The sequence below is a fragment of the Malurus melanocephalus genome, unplaced genomic scaffold (genome assembly GCF_030028575.1).
Source record: "Malurus melanocephalus ecotype Western Australia unplaced genomic scaffold, MMel_1.1 scaffold_289, whole genome shotgun sequence".
NCBI classification, from domain to species: domain Eukaryota; kingdom Metazoa; phylum Chordata; class Aves; order Passeriformes; family Maluridae; genus Malurus; species Malurus melanocephalus.
In genome coordinates, this window is record NW_026623521.1 from 529,521 (window position 1) to 550,360 (window position 20,840).

At 38.9% G+C, this 20,840-nt stretch overlaps 1 protein-coding gene across 1 annotated transcript; it reads left to right on the forward strand.

The window, feature by feature from the left end:
• Window positions 1-1,478: 1,478 nt before the first annotated feature.
• Window positions 1,479-19,875, forward strand: CFAP221 (cilia and flagella associated protein 221). The gene is made up of 24 exons (XM_057376766.1): window positions 1,479-1,614; window positions 2,044-2,144; window positions 3,134-3,220; window positions 3,317-3,412; window positions 4,275-4,375; window positions 6,480-6,583; window positions 7,499-7,658; window positions 8,090-8,210; window positions 8,297-8,408; window positions 8,630-8,738; window positions 9,091-9,178; window positions 9,720-9,806; window positions 10,669-10,764; window positions 11,765-11,855; window positions 13,393-13,520; window positions 13,966-14,046; window positions 14,464-14,571; window positions 14,689-14,847; window positions 16,285-16,443; window positions 16,834-16,928; window positions 17,471-17,560; window positions 17,757-17,873; window positions 18,811-18,840; window positions 19,444-19,875. Exons 1-24 carry the CDS (start codon window positions 1,479-1,481, stop codon window positions 19,565-19,567), a joined length of 2,580 nt encoding a protein of 859 aa, XP_057232749.1. The 3' UTR covers window positions 19,568-19,875.
• Window positions 19,876-20,840: the final 965 nt, after the last annotated feature.

Genomic DNA, 20,840 nt, shown 5'->3' on the forward strand with positions numbered 1-20,840 from the left:
CTGTCCTCGAAAATATAACATCAGGTATTCAGACATTCCAGGACCTTAGGGATTTGTCCTGTACTGGCCCTCTGAGCAACACACAGTGTTGTTGAAGTTGGTGAGCTGTGATGGCATCATCACTGTAAATTATCAAAAAGGTTACTCCAGGAATCCTTTGAGGAGACTTATGTGTACCTACATCCTTTCCAACCTTATGTTCCTGATGCAGAATGCTGGCCAGGAGGAGGATGGCAGTGATATAAATTMAAGTTGGAGAACACAAGTGGAAAAAATGTAAGCCTTATCCTTATGTTTAGAWTTTTTTTGCAGTGTTTTTGTATGAGTTTGGTTGGTCTTGCTACCTCAGAAGAAATTTATGGTTGTGCACAATAATGCAGCTCTTCTTACAGGTTTTGTGTTGTGAGTGGAAAATTTGTACTAGAAGTTATTGAGTGGAAAATACTATGGAGGCCAGGGTCCTGGTAGCACATTATTTTAAGCTTCTTGCTTATTTATTATTTAATATTGCACAAAGCCATAAATCAAAACAACACTTTATGAGCTCCTAGCACCTCTCAACTTGTGCTTGAAAGATCTTAAGCAGACTGGAAAACCAGACGAATACCAGAGATGAGACCATAAAATRTAATGGGGGAGGTGGAGTAATGATTCAGCTTTGAAACTGTTGAGTGCTGCCTGCTTGAGGGCTGAAAATCCCAGCATGGCTTTTGAATTCAGTGTTTGTTTCAAAAATATCGAGTCTTTTTGTCCACACCGTTCTCCAGCTCATACAAGAGCCAAGGCTCTGTGTGCTATATTTATGGAGATAATTTCTGATGTTTGGATCATGTCTGGTGTCTTTATTATGTAATACTTGCACTTGTGATTAGATAAGTTTATGTTCTGATAAATGTGCATACTTCACACAGGATCTGTAATGCCTGTGGCTTTCTGTGTTTACAGTTACCTTCACTGAACAAATGACCCAGATGATGTTATCCAAACAATAGGTTCAAATGCTAGATTTCTTATCCCYCATATTAATATTTAAAACTTAAAAATCAATCCTCAAACTTACAACTCAAACACCCAGGAGAGGTTGGAAGAACGTCTCTGCAGAAATCAGTTCACGTAGTGGAGTTAAAAGAACCTCCTCTCTTCCTCTGTGCTGGGTGACATGAAGGAAGAGAGATGTTTTACACAGATCTGAAAGGCAAACATCCCCAACAAACCTTAGAACAGATGAAYATGCCCAAAGTGCTAGGCCTTGCAGTGAGAGTGAAGTTTCCTGGAATCATTCTCTCCTTGTAYTTTGCACATGCAGAGCAATCTACTTCAGCAGGGAAAAAAAGTAGCTCCCTCTCCTAAATGTTTTTAGGCAGTTTTAGGCAACAGATACTACCAGAAGAGAAGACATTTTGATCATTACATTGTTTTCATTTGATCCCAGGTACTGAGGAATTTTAGTGCCACTGAGAKTCCKWWYMTGTCCTAACATGGATCTGGTTCAGKCGGCCTCCACAGACACCACGGTCACTAGGAGGTCCTTCAGGAAAGTACCCAGTGTCCTGAGCAGCCTTGTGGAGGAGCCTGAAGAAAGACATCCTGTCCCCAATCACCTGYTGGAATCAAGTAAGTTCCTGCTCTCTGTTCCCCAACCTTGTAGCAATTCTAGGAGACACTTGGCTGTTTTGTTTTTTTTTGGTTTTTTTTTTCGCAACTCACAGTCAGAAATCCAATCTTGTTGCTTAAATTGTAGCTTCCTGCAAGCCCAAATCATGGGAGGGGTAGACAGGAAAGAAATAATGAGAGTGCTGATCCTGGCTGACCCTGGAGTGGCTTTTTGAAGCCATGATGTCAAGTGGTGGCAGGATTATGGATCTGCTGGGGCAGTAGATGCTACCATAGCTTTTCATTTATAAATTCATGCCTACTTAACCGGACAAATAATCTGTCTCTTTTTCTTTTTTTTCTTGACAATACCTCAGTGTAGCAAAGACTACATCACTCATCATGTGTATTTCACCTGGTCTCTTTTTCTCCCCATCTAATGATCTATAGAGATTTATTCAGAACTTCACAGGAGCAGGGTTGTACAGGTTGAGCCTGCTGTGTTACACTTTGGAGGGTATGAAGTTGGAAAACATCACCAACAGATGCTGGTAAGTTTTGGATCARGGATCCTCTTGGGGCTCATAAAAGGACATCAGAATCTGACTTGACTGCTTGTGGTCAGGAGGCCTTTGCTCTGTGGAGTGCTCTAAAAAGCAGCACTTAAATTCAGTGGCCCTGCGGTAACAAAAGAGACGAGTACCAGGCTGCGAGCATCACCCTCCTTTATACTCCCTGTTTCTTATGTCTCCATCAGTGTTAGTGGTGTGTGACTTGCACATCATGAATGAAGGATTTGGGCTTTTACTCCATAAGAGACTTGTTTTTGAAATGTCCTTTTGGATTGTCACTGTGTCTGCAAACACATTCACTGGTGGGAAAGTTTTGAAAGCACCTCTGGTCTTTGGCCAAGAACAATTTATTCTGARAAAGGAAACTATGCATAGGTTTGATTACCTTTCCTTGTGAATATTTGGGTATTTGCTTTTCTACTCTCTGCTTTGCCTTGTCTGCCTTTTTTATTCATGTTTTAAATGTGTTGAGRCAGGGGTTGGTAGTTATGGTGAACTAGGTTTTCCGATTATAATGAAAGTAAACAAATGCAGGAGGTTTTATCRGCAGAACTGCCACTATCCAAAGGTTTGTTGCTAGTAAACCAAGACAGAACCATGGAGTATTACACAATTCCTGTTGTTTCAGACATCCCTAAAAGTAGTCAATAAATGGTTTCATTTTTTTGTTCCTTTTGCAGATAAACAAAATAGCACCAGAATTTGATTTAACAGTAGCATCTTTCTAGCAAGAGTCACTGTTTTTCCATGGTTAAGAATTGTGACTTGTTTCCAAAGAATAAAAATGCAGGATCTAAGTTTTACCTGATTTTCTTTTAAATTCCAAGCATATTTAGTATTATTTCTACTAAAGTAGAAATGATTACTTCTTTGCTACAGAGGGTTTTACAAAAAGTACACTTGGCATTCCTAATTGACCTCTTATATTGTAATGTGTTTTCTGGTTTTGGTTTTCTTTTGTTCTACAGAAGCTGATAAATATTTCTGACAATGCATTAAACCTTCACATAATACCACCCCAGACAACGTATTTTCAGATCAAATACAGCAAAACAGTAAGTGTCAGAAATTCTTCAGACTACTCTTCACAGGTTTGGTGTCATATAAGCAGCTTTTACATGTCTTCTGTCTTGTTTTGGATCRTTTTCTAGCACCGGCTTCTCCCTGGTTTGTCCTATGTGGTTACTGTTGATTTTTGCCCTGATGAGTGGCGCTATTACTATGACTGCATCCGAATTCATTGTGAGGTGAGGATTCATTGGAAAATACAGAGTTGTAATGGAATGAAACTACTATTAGAACATGATGATAATGATAAAGGTATAGTTAATCTTCTACAGACACATGGATTTATTCCCAGTAAGTCTTGATTGGAGTATTTAACTTYAGGCATTAAAAATGTTTCTCTGTAAACATCCCAGAGCAATAGGTAAGATTGTATAATGTATTCTGTTATTCTTTGCCAGTAGATCAGTCTTTGTGCCACACTGACGTAATGTCTTAGCTGAGCAGCTCAAAGGCGCTCTAGAGAGTTGCATAAAGTATGGTAAAAGACAGATGGATACTGAAAGCAGGTAGAATAGTGACATAGTACAACATAGTGATAATCTTGAAAATATTCTATGCTTACTTACTGGCCAGCTACTAGAGAAACTTTTACTTCTTCTACAGGCTGACAGAGTTGGGGCTGTTCAGCCTGGGGAAGAGAGGGTTGCATGGAGACCTCAGAGCAGCCTTCCAGTATCTGAAGGGGCCTACAGGGAAGCTGGAGAGGAACTTTTCATCAGGAACTGTAGTGATAGAACGAGAAGTACAAATTGAAAGACAGGAAATTTAGGGTAGATATTAGGAAGAAATTCTTTACTGTGAGGGTGGTGAGACACTGGAAGAGTTGACATGRGGAGYTGTGGATGCCCCAACCCTGGCAGTGTTCAAGACCAGGCTTGATAAGGCTTTGGTCAACCTTGTCTAATGGAAGGTGTCCCTGCCAATGGCAGGGATGTTGGGACTGGATGATCTTTGAGGTTCCTTCCAACCCTAAAMATTCTATGATTTGCTAATTGTRAAAGATAAATATTTGCACCCTTTTATTTGTTTGTTTGTTTACAGGGAGATGATACCTTAGTAGTTCCCATGCATGCTTACCCTACTATGAATGTTGTAGAATTTCCATCATTTATAAATCTGTCCGATGTATCAGTTGGTCGGAGGTGAGTTAAGGACAGTGGTTTGTCCCCATTTTGTGAGACATGCCCAAAATCTGAAAAAAATCTCATTTTCCTCTATTTGTACATTAATGTCTYGAAAGCCTTAAGAAACTAGGCTACYGTCTGGGCTGCAAAATAATTCTGTATATGAACTGTTTCAGGTGCATATTCACAATAAAGTAAATGCTGCGCAAGCTAAACATGTCGAGATGGAGCTGGTCTTTTTTCTTCTTGTGTTTTAAAGTTTTTAATGACTTAGACTTCATCTTATTCTGTCTATTGCATGTATGTAACACTGACTGTTCTCATGAAGTAATCAGCGATAGTTGGTAATAGGAACTGGGAAATGGAAAAGAAAAAGGTAGATCCTATTGATTAGGGTCTAGTTCTGCAGTGTATTGGCTATATTATTTGTAATTATGGAGATTTGTGTTAGTGTAGATATTTGAGTGAATTCTAGGAAGTGTGAGTCTTAGTAGATGGTTTTCTTAGCCTATGAGTTGAATTTTACTGAAGCACAGAGAAATGAATAGCAAGGCACATACAAGAAGCATGCAAAAATCTGCACTAAAAGTGAGCTCAGCCTGGCAGAATAACATTTGTTATTCATATTCATATGTGTATTTTCGTTTTTCTAATCCCTTTAGTCTGTTAAACTTTAGTGAATCGCAACATTGCAGGTTTGTTACAGAACTGAACATAACACCTGACATTCTGGGGGCCTCTAGGTATGATGTGATTCTGTTATTTGCTCCATTTTAGTGCTGAAGTATACACAATCTTCATGTTCTCATAATACAGTGAAAATATTACAAAGAGAACAAAATACCATTTTAAATAATGGGATTTTTTCAAGACAAAAAGGGTTGCTCAAAGATACTCCTGATGAAATTTGGAAGAGTTTTTGAAGAGAAAACTTATGGTTGCAAACCTTAATTTTTACCAGTATTTTTCAGCATTAACCTATTAAAAACTTTGTAAAACTGAAAGCTCTCTGAGAAGGTTAGTATTAACCTCTGAGAAGGTTAGTATTAGGTTTACAAAACCCAAAGGAATCTGGGTTCAATCCATAGCGCATGAAGTCAATAGAAAAACTGCTTTTTACCTCCATTAATAGGATAACATCTATATCCTACCACCCACCATTCTCCTTAGGTACAGAAGGTCCATCAGATAACAGGTGGTATATTTGTCTTGTTTCATAGGTATTTTGGTTACTGTTTAAGMTGCACTATATCCTAAAAGAAATTGCCTGCCCAGTCTGTTGTTGCACCTTCTTTGTGAACAGGCCACAGTAAGGCAGAGAAAAAAAGAACTTGGCTATTATTGCTTATTTCTTTAGGCATCTTAAAATGTRCTTTCCAGAGGAATACTGTGTATAATATGCATTCTTTGCTAATCAGCAGGGTAGGATTTCAGTCAGACAGTTGATAAAAAACAGAAATAAGCYTGCGTAAATTGATCTTGATTTGCAGGATGATGAATGGTGGTATACCAATGCTTTTGTGTTTCAGTTCAGTCTGTGAAAATAGTTGCATACAAAGGCAAGACAGGCTGGAAAGATGTGTGCTAGTACTCCTCACACAAACTGCATGAGACATATAGGGCTATTACGAAAATTAGGCCCCGGCATCATTATTTCTACAGTGGTTAAAGTCCAGTCATTCTGACATGTTGGAGTTTTCAACCCTTTCTTTTCTCATTGTCTTTCACAAGGAGGGCCATGGCAAAAGGCTGATTTCTCATTCTGTACTCACGGTTGCTCCAGTTTGCATTGTTTGTACTTGCTAGATATTGCAGTGTGTAAGAATTTGAGGATGGACATTAAAAACTTCCAAGAAGTAGATTTTAAATTTTTTTCTGTAATCAAATTCTGTATAGGTAGGAGAAAGTAATGTCCAGCATTCAAATCAAGATTAAGCTCCCACTTCCTGGGCGAGTGAAAGATCTGAAATATTTTGCTGTTTTGGAACAGTGAGGAATTAYGATTTTCACATTAATAAGTAACCCACCCCTCTGAATAGAGGTAATTTAGTGCATTTTATGTACAATACAATTTCCCAGCTTGTAATTGATGTAATTTAATTTTTCCTTTATCTCTTTCCAGTAAGGAGTACGTTATCCCATTGCGGTGCAGCTGTCCCATAGATTTTGAATTCCACATTGATATTATTCAGCCTCACGCAGCCTTCACTGTCCAGCCAACATTTGGTAGACTGACTTCTTAAAATTCTAAATGTTAAATCTGTATTTATTGAGTGTYGTTACTTGTGACAGTATATTCAGTGCTGTACAGAAAAAAACCTTTTCCTCAGGTAGTTTTTCCAGGTAAATGCAGTCATTCATTTGCAGCCTCATGGCAAATAGCCATCTTGGCTGTTAGTTTCTTTATGCGATGCCCAGCTATGACAAAATGCCAGCTCTGATAAAATATGGGGTGTTCCAAGCAGTCTGTGCAGTCTTTATCTTCCCAGAAGAGTATCCCTGAATAAAAGGGTCATCTCAGTAAAAGTTAAGTCAGAAATTTTGGTAGCCTGAAACTATGGCTGAAGGCCATCTGAAAAGTACTAAAAAGTTTCAGCTCCTACTCAAAGCCATTGTACTCAGAGTAATCATAGAATCACAGGTTCACTTAGATTGGAAAAGGCCCTTAATGTTTAGGGATATGAATGGTGGTTAAAGTGGCTGGGAAGATAATGGAATAGGTAGTAAGGAAATAAGGTCAAGTAGAGACAGGGAATGGATCAAATCCAGATGAGTCCGCTAGCTWAGAAAAGCAAAGAGGAATATGTTTATAATGCTTTGTTCATGAAAGCAAAAAGTGCCAAAAGTTTAAGACTAGCAGATGCAAGTGAAGAATTTCTACATATAAACAGGCAGTCATTTTCATAGCTGTGAAATATTATAGCCCTACTGTCAGATCTCTCAGCTATTGCAAAACATCTATTATCTGGCAATGGACATAGTTTTTGAAAGATGCTTTGAGAACTGAAATATTTTCCATGCCTACTGCCATCCACTCAAATATTAAGTTGTTAAAAAAAAAAGTAGCCCGGAATCAATTTCAGCATGCTTAAGTGGGCTCATGTTATATGGACTCTTACATTTTTTCTGCTCTAATCACAGGAATCATTCCAGGAAATGGAAAAGTTGAAGTAACTGTGAGGTATTCCCCATTTGAGTATGGAACAGCACAAATGACAATGCAGTTACAGATTTTGGAGTTTCGCCCAAAACCCTATGTGTGTGTATTCACAGGAACATCAATACCACATCTGGCTCTGATGTATGTGTGGCTGACTGGTCTTTGAGTATTTTTGTCCAGTTCTAAAAAATACTCATGTAACAGGATTTCATACCATTTTGCTATGATCATTTTAAGCATTGGTGTCTTTGGAGACATACAATTCACAGATGTAATTGAACCGTTGATATATGTACCTGCTTTTTTACATCATTTGCTCACTACATCCTTAATCTATGTGAAGTGAAATAAATAAAATAAATATAACGAGAAATTACATACCTTTAAAGAAATGTTGAGCATCCTCAGCTCCTGTCACTCCCACTCTTTATTATTTTTATTGTTGAGGCCTTGCAAGATGCAGGGGGGTTTGAGCCTTTACGGTTATACTTAATTTTTTTGTGAAAAAGATTGGACTTAGATGCCATTTAGGGAGTACTTATGAAAGCAATATGTGTCCTTCTGCTATCTAGAAAAGAACATTTTGATGAACAACAAAGTCATCCAGAGAAAAAAGCTGTATCTGGAAAATCCTTGGTGTGGAGAAGAGACCGGTTCAGCCAACTACAATCAAAGCCTATTCAAAAGCTAAAGGTGTGAAAAGATAATAATTACAAGTACTTTTCTGAGCTGGAAATCTTCCATGTTTCTATTTCTTCTTATTAATTTATATCTCATAGGAAATTGAATACCAGAACCTCAGGTTCCCTACAGACTTGTCAAATCCGTATGCTGTAGCTACTGTTTTGATTCAGGAACCAGGAAAATTGAAGTTAAAGGACATAAAAGAAGGTAAGGTAATTAAGCAGCATAAACTTGGTTTTAGCATTATTTGTAGTTCTGATGAGGAACTTGGCTTCAGAATTGCTGAAGTGATGTGAATGTTGTTTCTAAGGTGAGAGATCTCACCTTAGATTTATTTGTTAGTGGGTACAGTAATCTTAATGGATGGATTTCACAGTTAAAAATCAGTCTAGACTGAGATGTGATAATGCTTTTTGATATTCCTGCAGCCCTTTCCCAAGGCAGAGAAGGGGTAAAAACCAGACAGATGAAGGACGCTATATTTCAACTAAAAGTCAAACAAAATGTTCAAGAAGAGGAAGCTAATCATCTAAAGTCGTAAGTGTTAATTAACCATGTTATTAACCACATTAACAAGATGGGGATTTGTGTAATCAAGGCCTCCATGAATGATGTGTCCAACATCCACTAGTGCAGAATGCTGCCATTTCATGTCCCAGTACATTTGATTTTTTCCAACTTTAGTGGTTCTGTTGTACATCAAAAATGAAACCAGAACATAGTTGGGTGTATAAGCACATCACGGTTTCATTTGAAATCCACAGATCAGCTCATGCACTGAATGTCATGAACATCTAGGCACCTTAGGAAGAGGAGAGTAAATCTGTTAAACTTCGAATAAAGCAAACTGTGGATTAAAGCATTTTTCTTGTCTCTGCTGTAAATGTAGGCAAGTTCATAAGGGAAGTGATCCAATCTCTGYGGAATTTAAAAAAGAGATTATTGAAAGCCGACAAAGGGAGGAAGAGCAATATAAGGTTAGTCATTGATGTTTTTTCTCACAGCCCTTGGGGACAGGTGGAACTTGTCGTTCTTATCCTGCCTCCTGGATATTCAAGTAGCTTCTGATATCCCACTGACTTCCAACTGTGGGAGTGAAATTATTTATAGATAGGATAATGGCTTGATTTATACACTGAAATAGGCAATATAAAACATTGTATTTAGTACTAATAAGAAGGAAATTAGTTTAAAAAGTATCTAAATTGTGAGATTGATGTATCACTGAATTGGATGTATGTTAATTTTGTTTAGAAGCATCTATTTCCTTATCTGCTGTCTGGCTATGCAAAGCAAACCAGATTTTACTAGGACAGAGATTTGATTGAAACTCAGACCTGAAAAGACTTTTTTTAAACTTTGACTTGCTCAAGGGTTGCAATAATCACACCTTAAAAGGGAATGAAGTGTGTGTTTTGTTAAACACCTCCAGAATRTTATATTGTGCATTTCACTAATTGTAATAGAGGAAAGAATTCATTGGATATTTTGTGCTAATGTGATTTTTCTTCAAATTAGATCCGAAGAGATCCTATCATAGAACAGGAGTTTCAAAGGGATGAAGTAGAAGTTTCCTTCAGTCGTGTTACCCGGAAGGTTGACCAGGTTTGTTCATATGTTTTTAATGCCTGATATGTGCTAAATTATCACCTCCCAAGCTAACAAATAGCCATAGATGTTTGCCATTGAATACTTTTCCTCCTGATATTCCTATTTCTGTGTCAGCACCTTATTTCTCATTTTAATTTTAGGTAGGGCAAGCCCCATACTACATGCACAACTCATCTGCTAATGTTCTGTTCTAATCTGAGAGTCAAGTGGAAATCTGCAGGCCTAACCTGAGATTTATAGTACTTGTTTCTGAAAGATCTCCCAGGAGAAGCTTTGTCATGCCTCATTGTAAAATTAGGCATATYACAATATTTGCAACCTTCACCTGCAGATCAGATTGACAGGATCCTTTTGGGCACTTAGATTTTTTTGCCCTTCTCTGTGGTGTCTTTCACTCTTTTTTGGGTATGTGTCATTATTGGGGTTTTGCTGGGCCCCTGATTTGAGTCCTTACGGCTATTCCAGCCCTTTGTCTGTGCAAGATAAAATGTGTATTTTGCAGAGCCCCTATCCATTCTTTCTGCTGTCYACCTACCCATGTAGTGCACTGAGGTTGTAGTCTGAGTTGGTCATTTTTGTGGATGCAAACCATGCCACGTTATCTCTGCATTCCCCATACTACATCTGCAAATACTTGGTATACTTAATACCTCACATTAAGCCCCRCAGTGAAGATTTCTGGTTAAATGCCAGTGCTGCAAATATTTTCATTGGACTGAATTTCAGTATTTAGAAATAACATACGGATTCAGGCCAAAGAATGGCTTGGGCTGGAGAAAAATTTCTCCCTTATCTAGCTGTAAAAAGAGTTGTCCTTTTTCTTTTCTGTTTCCTTTTTGAAAAATACACCATGCAGTGTCCAAGTGTCCATCCCACATTTGACTTGCTCCATAATGACTCTTGGGACAAYAGAAAGAGGATGTTGAGGAAATTCCAACAAGCAGCATACAAGGTAAAGTGAACAACCAGAATGCAGTGTGATAGCATGACACCTTAGAAACAGCATAAAAGAATGGGCAAAAGAAAAGGAGCATTCACAGCTAGCTAGGGATTTGATAGTTTGATAAATATGCCCCTACCCCACCAGGAAATGAGGATCTGGAGTAAGTTTTGTATTCAGCTTGTCTTTTATATTGAAATTGATACTAAACAAATGCATAAAAATTTAGATTTTTTTTTTTAAGTAAAAAATTGTTTTGCACAAAAAAAGGTTTCAAAATGCATGTAGAATACTGCACCCACTTTTGGGCCCCTAGTACAAGACAGACTTCAATAAGCTGGAGTGGGTTCAATGTAGAACCAGCAAAATGGTCAGGGCCTAGAGCACTCACTCTGTAAGGAGACATTTAATTTRGAGAGGGAAAGTAGAGGGAGAGATCTTCATGTGGCAAGCAAGATGGAAATGTCCTTGCCTTCTACTGTCCAGTTTGGATATTCTTCAATCTATTCATGATATTGACATCTTGAAATGAAATGCTCTTTTCTGTATTGCGCAAATAAGGCCGCATCTGTTCTTAAAACCTAGGATTCTTCATTTTCATGCTGTGGGGTATGGACAAAAACACAGTGCAGGTTGCTGCTTACTTTCCTCATTCTCAGAGCCACAGATATTCATATGGTCCTGGTTAACTGACTGTACACCCTCTGTTTAATCTGTATATGCCAGTAAACACACCTGAAGGATTAAGACCTAGCCAAAAAAATGTCTGATTAACCTGTAAAGCTAAATTAAGGTTTTAACTGTATATATTGTGTAATGTCATTATAGAGTTGAGATCCATTCTACATCTTTCATTCCCATTTTCTCCTGAACAGAAAACTATATGAAAAATTCTTAAATAGAGATGTCTGAGTGAGTTCTGGAGAATAAATACAGGTGTAACATATACAGTGTATTTCTGTGGCTGTAAATCTCTGGGTGTTCAATTTAAATTTAAAAATCATTCTCTCAGATTTTGGTTCAGATTCGTCTAAATCGTTTATTGCATCTGTTCCGTGGACTGACCAGAGAGGCCAGAGGTCTGGAGGAAGGGTCTGCATCTGGTAAGGATTAGAAGAACAAGTTGGCATTTTGGCTATGGGCTATGATAATTCAGATTGTTCTGCAGTGTGTCAGGTGCATTACATATAAACTTAAAGGCAGAGTCCTTACAAAGGAGGCTTCCAGARAAAAAGAGAAGTGTGACGAGACAGAATCACAGAGTGATTTGGCTTGGATGGCCTTTAAAGGCCATCCAGTCCAACCTYRCTGCAATGAGCAGAGAYGTAGRTCTTCACCTAGATCAGGTTGCTCAGAGCCCAGTCCAACCTGACCTTGAATGTTTTCAGGGATGGGGTCATCCACCACCTCTTTGGGAAACTTTTCCCAGTGTTTTACCATCATCGTTGCAAAAAAAAAAAAATTCTTCCTGAATCTACCTTCTTTTAGTTCAAAACCATTACCCCTTGTCCTATGGCAACAGGCTCTGCTAAAAGGTGGAAGTGTTTGTACTCAAAATACATACATTTTTCATATACATTATCCACTAGATTTTAAAAAATTTAATTACTGTTCTTAAGAACCTTGCAGCTTATCTACTTAATAAAAGGGCAGAAACTGTGTATACTCCATCATTGGAACTGTTCAAGGCCACGTTGGATGGGKCTTTGGGCAATCTGATCTAGTGATAGATATCCTTGCCCCTGGCAGAAGGGTGGGCTAGGTGATCTTTAAAGGCCCTTTCTAACTCAGACCACTCTGTGATTCTATGTATAGGCCTGTGGAACAATGGAAGGGCAGATGGGACTGTATGAGAAACAGGGAGATGAACAGATCATTTGAAACACGAGAGGTGAGAAGCACAGGATGAGAGGAGCTTATTTCAGGGGAAGTGGAAGGGGAAAAGGCACCTGAATGTGATGAAGGCAAGTGAAATGAGACAGTAGGAGCCATGAGACACATTGCCCATAACATTGCCAGTGGCCAGTACTGAGTTGAGTTTTTGTCCTCACTGTTTTCTCTTAAAATTGTTTAATAAATTGCTTTTTTTTTTTTTTACTCCGAAATAAAAGTGCTGGTATGGAAAAGTGACTTGTTATTTAGCATCATAGAAGAAAACTGGCCTTGGATGGGAGTCACAGTTGGGACAGAAGGGAGACAGAAGAATTTGGGTCTCATTTCCCACTCCCTTGTAAACACACACAATTTGACAGTTCCTGAGACACACTGTTCCGTATCAGGCCTTTTCCTGCTTCTGCAGATAGGCTCTTTTAATTCCCAGGGTGCCAGAGATGCAGGAATGCTGCAAACTGAAGGTGTAACGACATTTAGWGTAAGAGAGGCCTCTGACTTCTCTCAGCCTTGCTGAGAACCATGCTGAAAGGAGTGGGCTGTAATCTCTTTTTAAGAAAGGGGAAATTAAGTCTTATCTTGTAGATGKGACATTTAAAGTCTTTAGGAAGTATTAACTTTTTATATTAAAATTACTAGACATCCTGGTTTAGGAAAATGTTAAATACATTTTGTGGCTTGATTCTATTTCTGAAATASTGTATTAAGATACATTACAAAGTTTTAATATTTGCTTTCCACTTAYGACAGAAAGCAGGAGTTTTAGCAAGCCAGAGAAGAGTGAAGAACATAAGGGCTTTTCTTCCAAYATATCTGAAGATCGTATATTTCCTTCGAAATTCCCCTTTTACAGTTCCCAGGAACTACAAAGTTATTTGGTAGGTACTRAAATGTTAGTGAGCACTCTACATAGAATTTTGCTGAAGACATTGGCTCTAGAGCTAGTAKTCCCTTTATTAAAATTTAACATTGTGACTGGTGTTCTGGGAGATCTTGAGATCCTGACAAATTAATTCAGGACTTCAGATTTACTAAGGGTTCTRCTGGAAACAGTAAAAAAAAGGTTTTCACTCTCTTAATTATATTCTAAAATGAAATACATTAATGTTCAGAGTTAGTTAACATCCATTTTTCAGAAGAAAAGAAAGAAAAACAACTGAAATACTGAAGTTCAAGAAAGAACAGCAAAAATATCAAAGTATATAAAATAAATATTTGCATCATTATTTCCATATGTTTTCAATTAGCTGTGCTTGTGGATTGCTGCCAATACAAAACCAAGTGCCCACCAWATTACTGATTTTAAATATTGTTCTGTTTCAGTCACCTGATGCTCTTGGCCCAGTTCCTATTGAATCTGTAGACGTAAAAGTTGAACACATTCTTCCTTTTTACGACTTGAAGGTAAGTCAGTACAGCTCCCTCATGTTTCTCTCAYCTGTCCAGTTAAGCATTTTCAGCCTGATTCAGTGGAGTCTGTGCAGCCTGGTAAAATGTTGCCTAAATAAGTGTGTGATTAGCTTTATTAAAAGCAAATCTCACCAGTTTCCATAAGTAACAAGCTTATAGCCAGCAATAGTCCYCTCTCTCCAGACTGAGATGAATCACCTCAGCTGAAATTATTGTATCTCAAATATCATAGTCCTGGTGAAGTATGGCTCCTCAAAGGTTTGATRATATACCGTGCTCTGGGATAGAGTTCCAAGTGTCTTTTACCATGGTGATGTGTCTGTGATAAAGCAGAATGTTCATTCCATTTATGAGTTAGCTGAAAGTGATTATTGTCATTTCTTGCAGCACATCTTTTTTCGTTGTTCTTAGGTTCCTCAGCATTACAACATCATGAAGTATCAGCCAGTTTGTACACGCTATGCAGCTACAAGTTACAAACCTATAAAACTTGCCCGACCACTGAGGCAGGGAGCYGAGGTAACACAGTCACTCCCAACCCTACATTTCTACAATTACTTGACTAATTTTGTTTCAATATTTTATGCCGAAAGATTTACTACASTCTGAAAACCTTTGATGTCTATGTTTTTCAAGGATGAATTGATTCAAGTAGGCCCTTCTTCTGAGGGACAGGTATCTCAGAGGACGGATTTTCAGAAAGAAGCAGCAGAAGGGGATATCAGTCTCTCCAGAAACCTGGTTCCTCCCCAAGCTTTAGTCCACCCGACAGAGAGCAACCCACTTCGTATTTTTGTAAGTAGGAGTTAACTCCCATGAAGACCCTAACAAAGTAGCAGTAGTGTGTTTTGTCAGAAATCTGATRTGGAATTTGTGGGCAGTTTTCTTACTCAGATTGGTTATCCARCTATCCAGAGTGAGAGTAGTCCTTCATGGTATGAGCTCTGGCAAACAGGAGACACAGAGCTCATCCCACTGAGAGGGGACACCATTCCACTTTAGGATGGATTTTGATCAGTTTGGGGAGGAATGATAAAGCAGAATTTCCAGTGAAAGCAGAGAACTGGAGTCTCTTCCAGTCTGACACTCAATGATCAATAATAATGAGATTTTTCTGAGAACGTGATGGAACCCYTCCCTTCTTCATTTCTTTCCCCATTTGGCTGTTAGAGGAATAGTCATGATTTTGGCCTCTCAATTCTTCTGYAACCTCATGCCTTTGCCCAGGTAGGTAGGACAGGTGGAGTCTTTTCTACCGTTCAGCTGCGGGACTACAGTTCTGCCTAATCCTTGGGTGAACTGAGAAAAGTGAAGTCAAGGCTGCATCCTGCTGCCTTACAGTTTTTAAGAGTTCTTAGAGCATCACAACCACATTCCCATATTATTAGGCACACAGATTCAAAAAATCACCATCACTTGTGAGGGAGGGTTTTCTGTTAYTGTTGTCATGTAGATTGTGCTGCTTGGCACAAATACCTGCAGGAGGTATTTCCCACACAGTGCAGCGCAGCCCAGAGGTCCCTGAGGTTTCCCTAAGCAGGCAGAAACAGCTGTAGGGTGCAGAGCAGTGCAGTGCATGGGCACAGGCAGATCTCCCAGCCAGCATGGCACTGTGCCTGGCTTGGGCAGCTCTGCCTTCCAGCATTTCTTAGCTGCAATGGCCCAGAGCCCACTGTGCTGCTCTGGTGACCTTGGCATAACATACATGATGTGGACTTGTCCTCCCTGCACGCAGCCAGGACTCCAGTGGACTTGCTGATGAGATYCTCTGTGCATCCTTTTCATCCCTCTGTCATATCAGTGAAAGAGCCAGGCACAGCTTGATCCCACACTAACCAGCATTGGGCTTTATCCAGAAACAGATGCTAGCAAAAGGAAACTGATGGCAAMATGTTCACTCACCACAGTGAGTCCKGTTTCCTTTCTTGRGTTCTGAACTGTTCAGAGAACCAGCAATGGATTTTAGAGTAATTAGGCAATAGTTTTCTCCCCAGATTGGAGCAACAGCTAAATTGCTATATTTTAGACAGTAGTGAGCATGAATAAACCYGACTGATTATAGGATGAAGGGAAGAGACAGAAAATTAAGGATCACACCAAACAGAACAGTCTCAGTGAGACAAAGCTGTGAWTCTGGGGAGACTACATTAATTGTAAGAACTGAGTTTTCATTAATTTAATTTGTTATGGTACTGAGAACAATTTATTAAAATAATAYCTTCTTTTTTTTAGAATCCCTCTCCAGGACTAGTTCCATTTGTACTTCCTTTGGCCTACTGTGAATCAAATATTGAATATCATGTTTGTCCTCATCCAAAATACACTTTTACCAAGAAATGCCCCAAAGGATCCAGTATTCCAATCACACAAAAGAAATTTCTGGATCACAAGGTATGGCCTTTTGAGTTTATTGTGTGAGTACCTGCCTTGGATATGTTCTTGCTGAGAACTTGCTCTAAGGAATCAAAAAGGAAGTTGGAGTCATTCTAGATAGAAGATGTTTTCAGATATAAATTATGCATGCACCTAAAAGTCAGTACATGARTTAGAATAACTTAGTTCTTGTTAGGCTTTATCCCTGTCTCTTACTTATCCCTGAGTGTTTCTTTGCTCTTTCCATGTGTTTACTGTTGTATTTTCATGACCTTATAATGATGGAAGGATCTTTGAAATATTTAACTCCCCATATTCAATTCTCAGCCAAGTTGCTSTGTCCTACAATCTCTCTCCCCATGCCATTATGTATTAGACATCTGATCATTGTAGCACTTGTCATTTCAGGAAGTGATTCGTGGAGTAATGGAATGGAGAAAATTCTCATCATTGGAGTATTCCACTTATTCTAGCATTCCCCCTCAGACAAATGCAACACCTAGGTAAGAAAGATTAGAATATGCAATACCTCTACCCTGCACACAGTTTCTGCTGTCTGTAACCATACTGATCACTCACTAGTCCCACAAATCAAAGTGGGCCTATAGGTGGAGTTAATTGCTGCTCAGAAATGCAAAACCAACCAAAAAACTTCTACTGAACTCCTAGAAGGATGGGTTAGGAACAGTATCATTAGAAGAAATGCCTAGCCCAGAAAGGAGAGTTCCAGTCTGAGCTTTCARTAACATCTCTTCTAAAAGCTTATTGACTCAGTCCTAGAAGAGCCCAGGAGTTACAAACTCTGTCTGTCCTGCGGGGGAAAGAGCAGTAAAACCTTTAATTTATGGACACTTGCACCCAGTGGTAGCCAGCAYCTCTCAGGCTGAATTCTCTCATATCACAGCAGTTTTTGGTGCACTCAGATTTTCCAAGAATAGTTGAAATCATCTTCATTGTAACTGCAACTGCTGTGAAGCTTCAAAAAGTAAAAAAGTTTAGTGTACTTTAGTATTCATGCATTAAATGAATACCATTTCCAACACAGGGATCCTTACAGTTTAGACATGCTTCCAACAGATGTACCACCAGTGCTGTGTGACTTACCTGAGAGAGACAAGGAGAACATAATTGACCAGTAAGTTTCTTCTCTTTCTGTATGTGGTGTGATTAATTACGTCTAAACCACTTGTATAGAGGTCAAAACCTGTCCCAAGAGATCCTCAAAGGCAAAAGCACAGAGTCCCTCTTGCATAAAACATACTTTTCTGTTGGCTAAAAAAAGTCTTTTAAAAGGACAAAGGCAATTTGTTCATGATCTTACTAATTTTTAGTGAGACAGATGAAGCTGAGTTCAACATGATTCTTACTCCAGAGATGGTGAGAGCYGAATTTCCACAGATTGGAGAGGCACTCTCAGAAGAAGATGAAGAATCAACAAAAAAAGAAAGGTAGGTATAATATGAAATTAGGAGAGAGGAGTGGAAAGAAATCTGAAGTCAAGCATTCCTTTCAGAATTGCATAGAAAGTCATACGGAGATGCTCTAGGGGCTCTATCACAATGCAGATCTAGTACTTAGAGCAAATTTGCACTGCAAATTCAGTCTCTGGATTTTACTTCAGAAAGCAGCTGTGCATGTRGCACACTGGCCTGTATTTCTCTGACTTTGGTTATATCGGTATGATCTAGAACTTGAGGCAGTTTTCTTGCTCTCTCAGAGATATTCAGCATTCTTGGACCAGTAACTTCTACGTTTCAGTGATCCTTTTGGTTTGATATCTATTAATGCTTGCAGGGGAAAGAGCCCTTAGAATTTCCTCCTGGCCTGGTGCTTTTTGCTCAGGCTTTTCCTAGGAGTGTTTGCTCTGTGTGAGCTTCATACTCCCCCAACACACATTACAGCAGGCACTGTGGGTGATGAGTGACTGCAGAGCAACACAGGTGAGAGGGTTAAATTCTAACCTTGTGTTTTCACCACCCTTGGAGCTTGGAGCAAGTGAATWCATTTTTGTCCAACAGTTGTCCCCTCTTTGAAGTAGTCATGATGTAGCTTAGATATCAGGATGTGCAAGATAACCTGAAAATTGCAGAGCTATCAAGGGATTTGAATGTCTCCTTTTAGAGGGGAATAATTTGATTAGCATTGAAATCTTGCTCAACTGTCAGCCATTAAACTTTAAAATAGTGCTTTAAAATATTGTGAGGTCTGTGGCAAAACACTGATTGCTGTCTGATGATTACTACAGCACTGATTGAAAAGTATTTGCTGTAAAAAAGTAGAGATGTCGCCCTCTGTGCTGTTTTTCACATTTTATGACACTGCTTGTCAGAACATGGGGATTTGGGACAGCTTGTGTAACTAAAGAGTGACTTTTTTCCTCCACAGTGATACATTGACGGATGGTGCTTTACTTGCGTGAGTAGTTTTATAATCATGAGTTTCTTTTTTTTTTTTATGTCTTCAGTGTTCTCAGAAAAAAATGAAAATAGTTTTCTGTATTAGACAACTCTGAGTATTGGTATTTACAGGTTGAAATCTTCCCTATTATTCTGTTTTGTAAAGAGGGAAGCAAAAATTTCTTTGTAAAAAATGAAGTCCCAATCTTTTATGTTGTCACTGGAAGGTTCTTTGTTGTTATTGAGGGGGTGGTATTTCACCAGATGACAGATTGCTCCTCCACAGCAGTTTCTGCATTTTTATCCTTAAGGCAAACCAAGTTTTCATGTGGCTGCTCTTGTTCAGGCAATCACATCATATGTTCCTTCAYAGATAAAATGTAAAAATCAGTCAGTTTGTTTTACCTGTCAGATGGTTAATTTTCCTAATCGGCGAAGCCAAGAGTTAAACGTTCTTTCCACAGTTTCACTACCTTTCCAGTTCTACATAGGTAATGGAATACCCTTTGTGTTCATTATGTAAAAAGAAATTGCAAGTGTCTCTTTCTTTGACATTTGTCAGCATTCCTAAGTAGTTTCCCTGCTTATTAYAAATACAAATGATGCTTTAAATTTCTTGCAGAGACCCACGCAATGGTCCAGATGGACATTTTCAACCCCAAACCAATGAGCTCGGAGAGAAGGTTCAAAGACATCTGGAGACATTGAAGCTGGCAGCACTTAATAAAAACCTTATTCTGGGATAAGAGTCCATGGCCTGGCCCTGCTGAATCTGTTAATGTGTGGGGCATTCCCTGTCACAGCTACATTTACTGTTGTTCAGTGAGATTAGCAACTTCTCATGCAAAAAGTAGAGAACCAACAGTAATGCCACCTCTGTCAAGGACTCTCACTGCACCCACTACCCCAAACACAATAATTAGTCCAGTGAGAAACTTCAGTCTTGCAGCTGCTTATTTGTTGTGGTGTGAAGGACCAGAAAACCTCAGTAGTACCATGTAAATAGTTTGGTAATTAATTTACAGCGCACTGTTTTCAAATAAAATGTGAAAGGACCTCATGACCAAATTCTTCTGATTTTTTTTTTTTTTTTAGTTACGACCTATCCTTGAATTTTTGCAGGTAAGTTGCTAAATCTCAGATTTGTCAGTAAACCATACATTTGATATTTTTAAGGAAAAGGAAGACTTGAACACCATTACTGTCCACTAAGACAGTGTCCAAACAAGTCTCATTAGCTGTTCAGGAGTTTGATTCAATGCACAGCCCTTGGCAAAAGGGTGCATGGGTTGAGTGAATGAACTGCAGAGCCTCATGAGAAACCTGTAACTTTCAGGGTGTATTCCCTAGGCAAGAAGATTTCTCAGCACATCATCTTGCAGCTCCAATGTCTCCTACTTTCTTCGGGCAAGCTGGACTTCAGGAAAAATTGGTTTTCTCCATAGTGAGTTGGCTGCTCATTTTGAAAAGTGATCCAGGCTGTTTGTGCTGAAAAGCACCAATCGTCTATACTAAAAGGCTTGGAAATTGCAGCAATACACACTACATTCCTAGGGGCCATGTTTCTTTCCAGGTATACTTAAAACCCCTAAGAAAAGCAGTTTCAGAGATCAGAGAGTGACCAGTTTAGACAAGCTGTAAAAAGCCCAGGGAGACCGGAGACYGAAACTGGGAAAGTAGGGTGGAAAAGCTGCAGAATAGCCTGTATTATGCTAGCTACAAACTATCTCTGCTCGCTTCAAAGAAATGAAAAGCTGTTAAGTTTCTGGTAACTGTCTAATTGACAAGGGATTGTTCAGAATGCAGGTCTGGATATCTGCTGATTTCTCTAACTACAAACAATTGCTTAAATTTGTACACATGCTTTTTTCCTTCTGCAAGTCCTGAGGGAGGCAGCTGAYCTTTTAAGAGATTAGCCAAGAGCTGAGCATGTTTCTTAACATGACCATAACAAAAATATGCTCACAGTTTACAGTGAAAGCATTCACAGATCATAATTCACAATTTAGGTTAATCAAG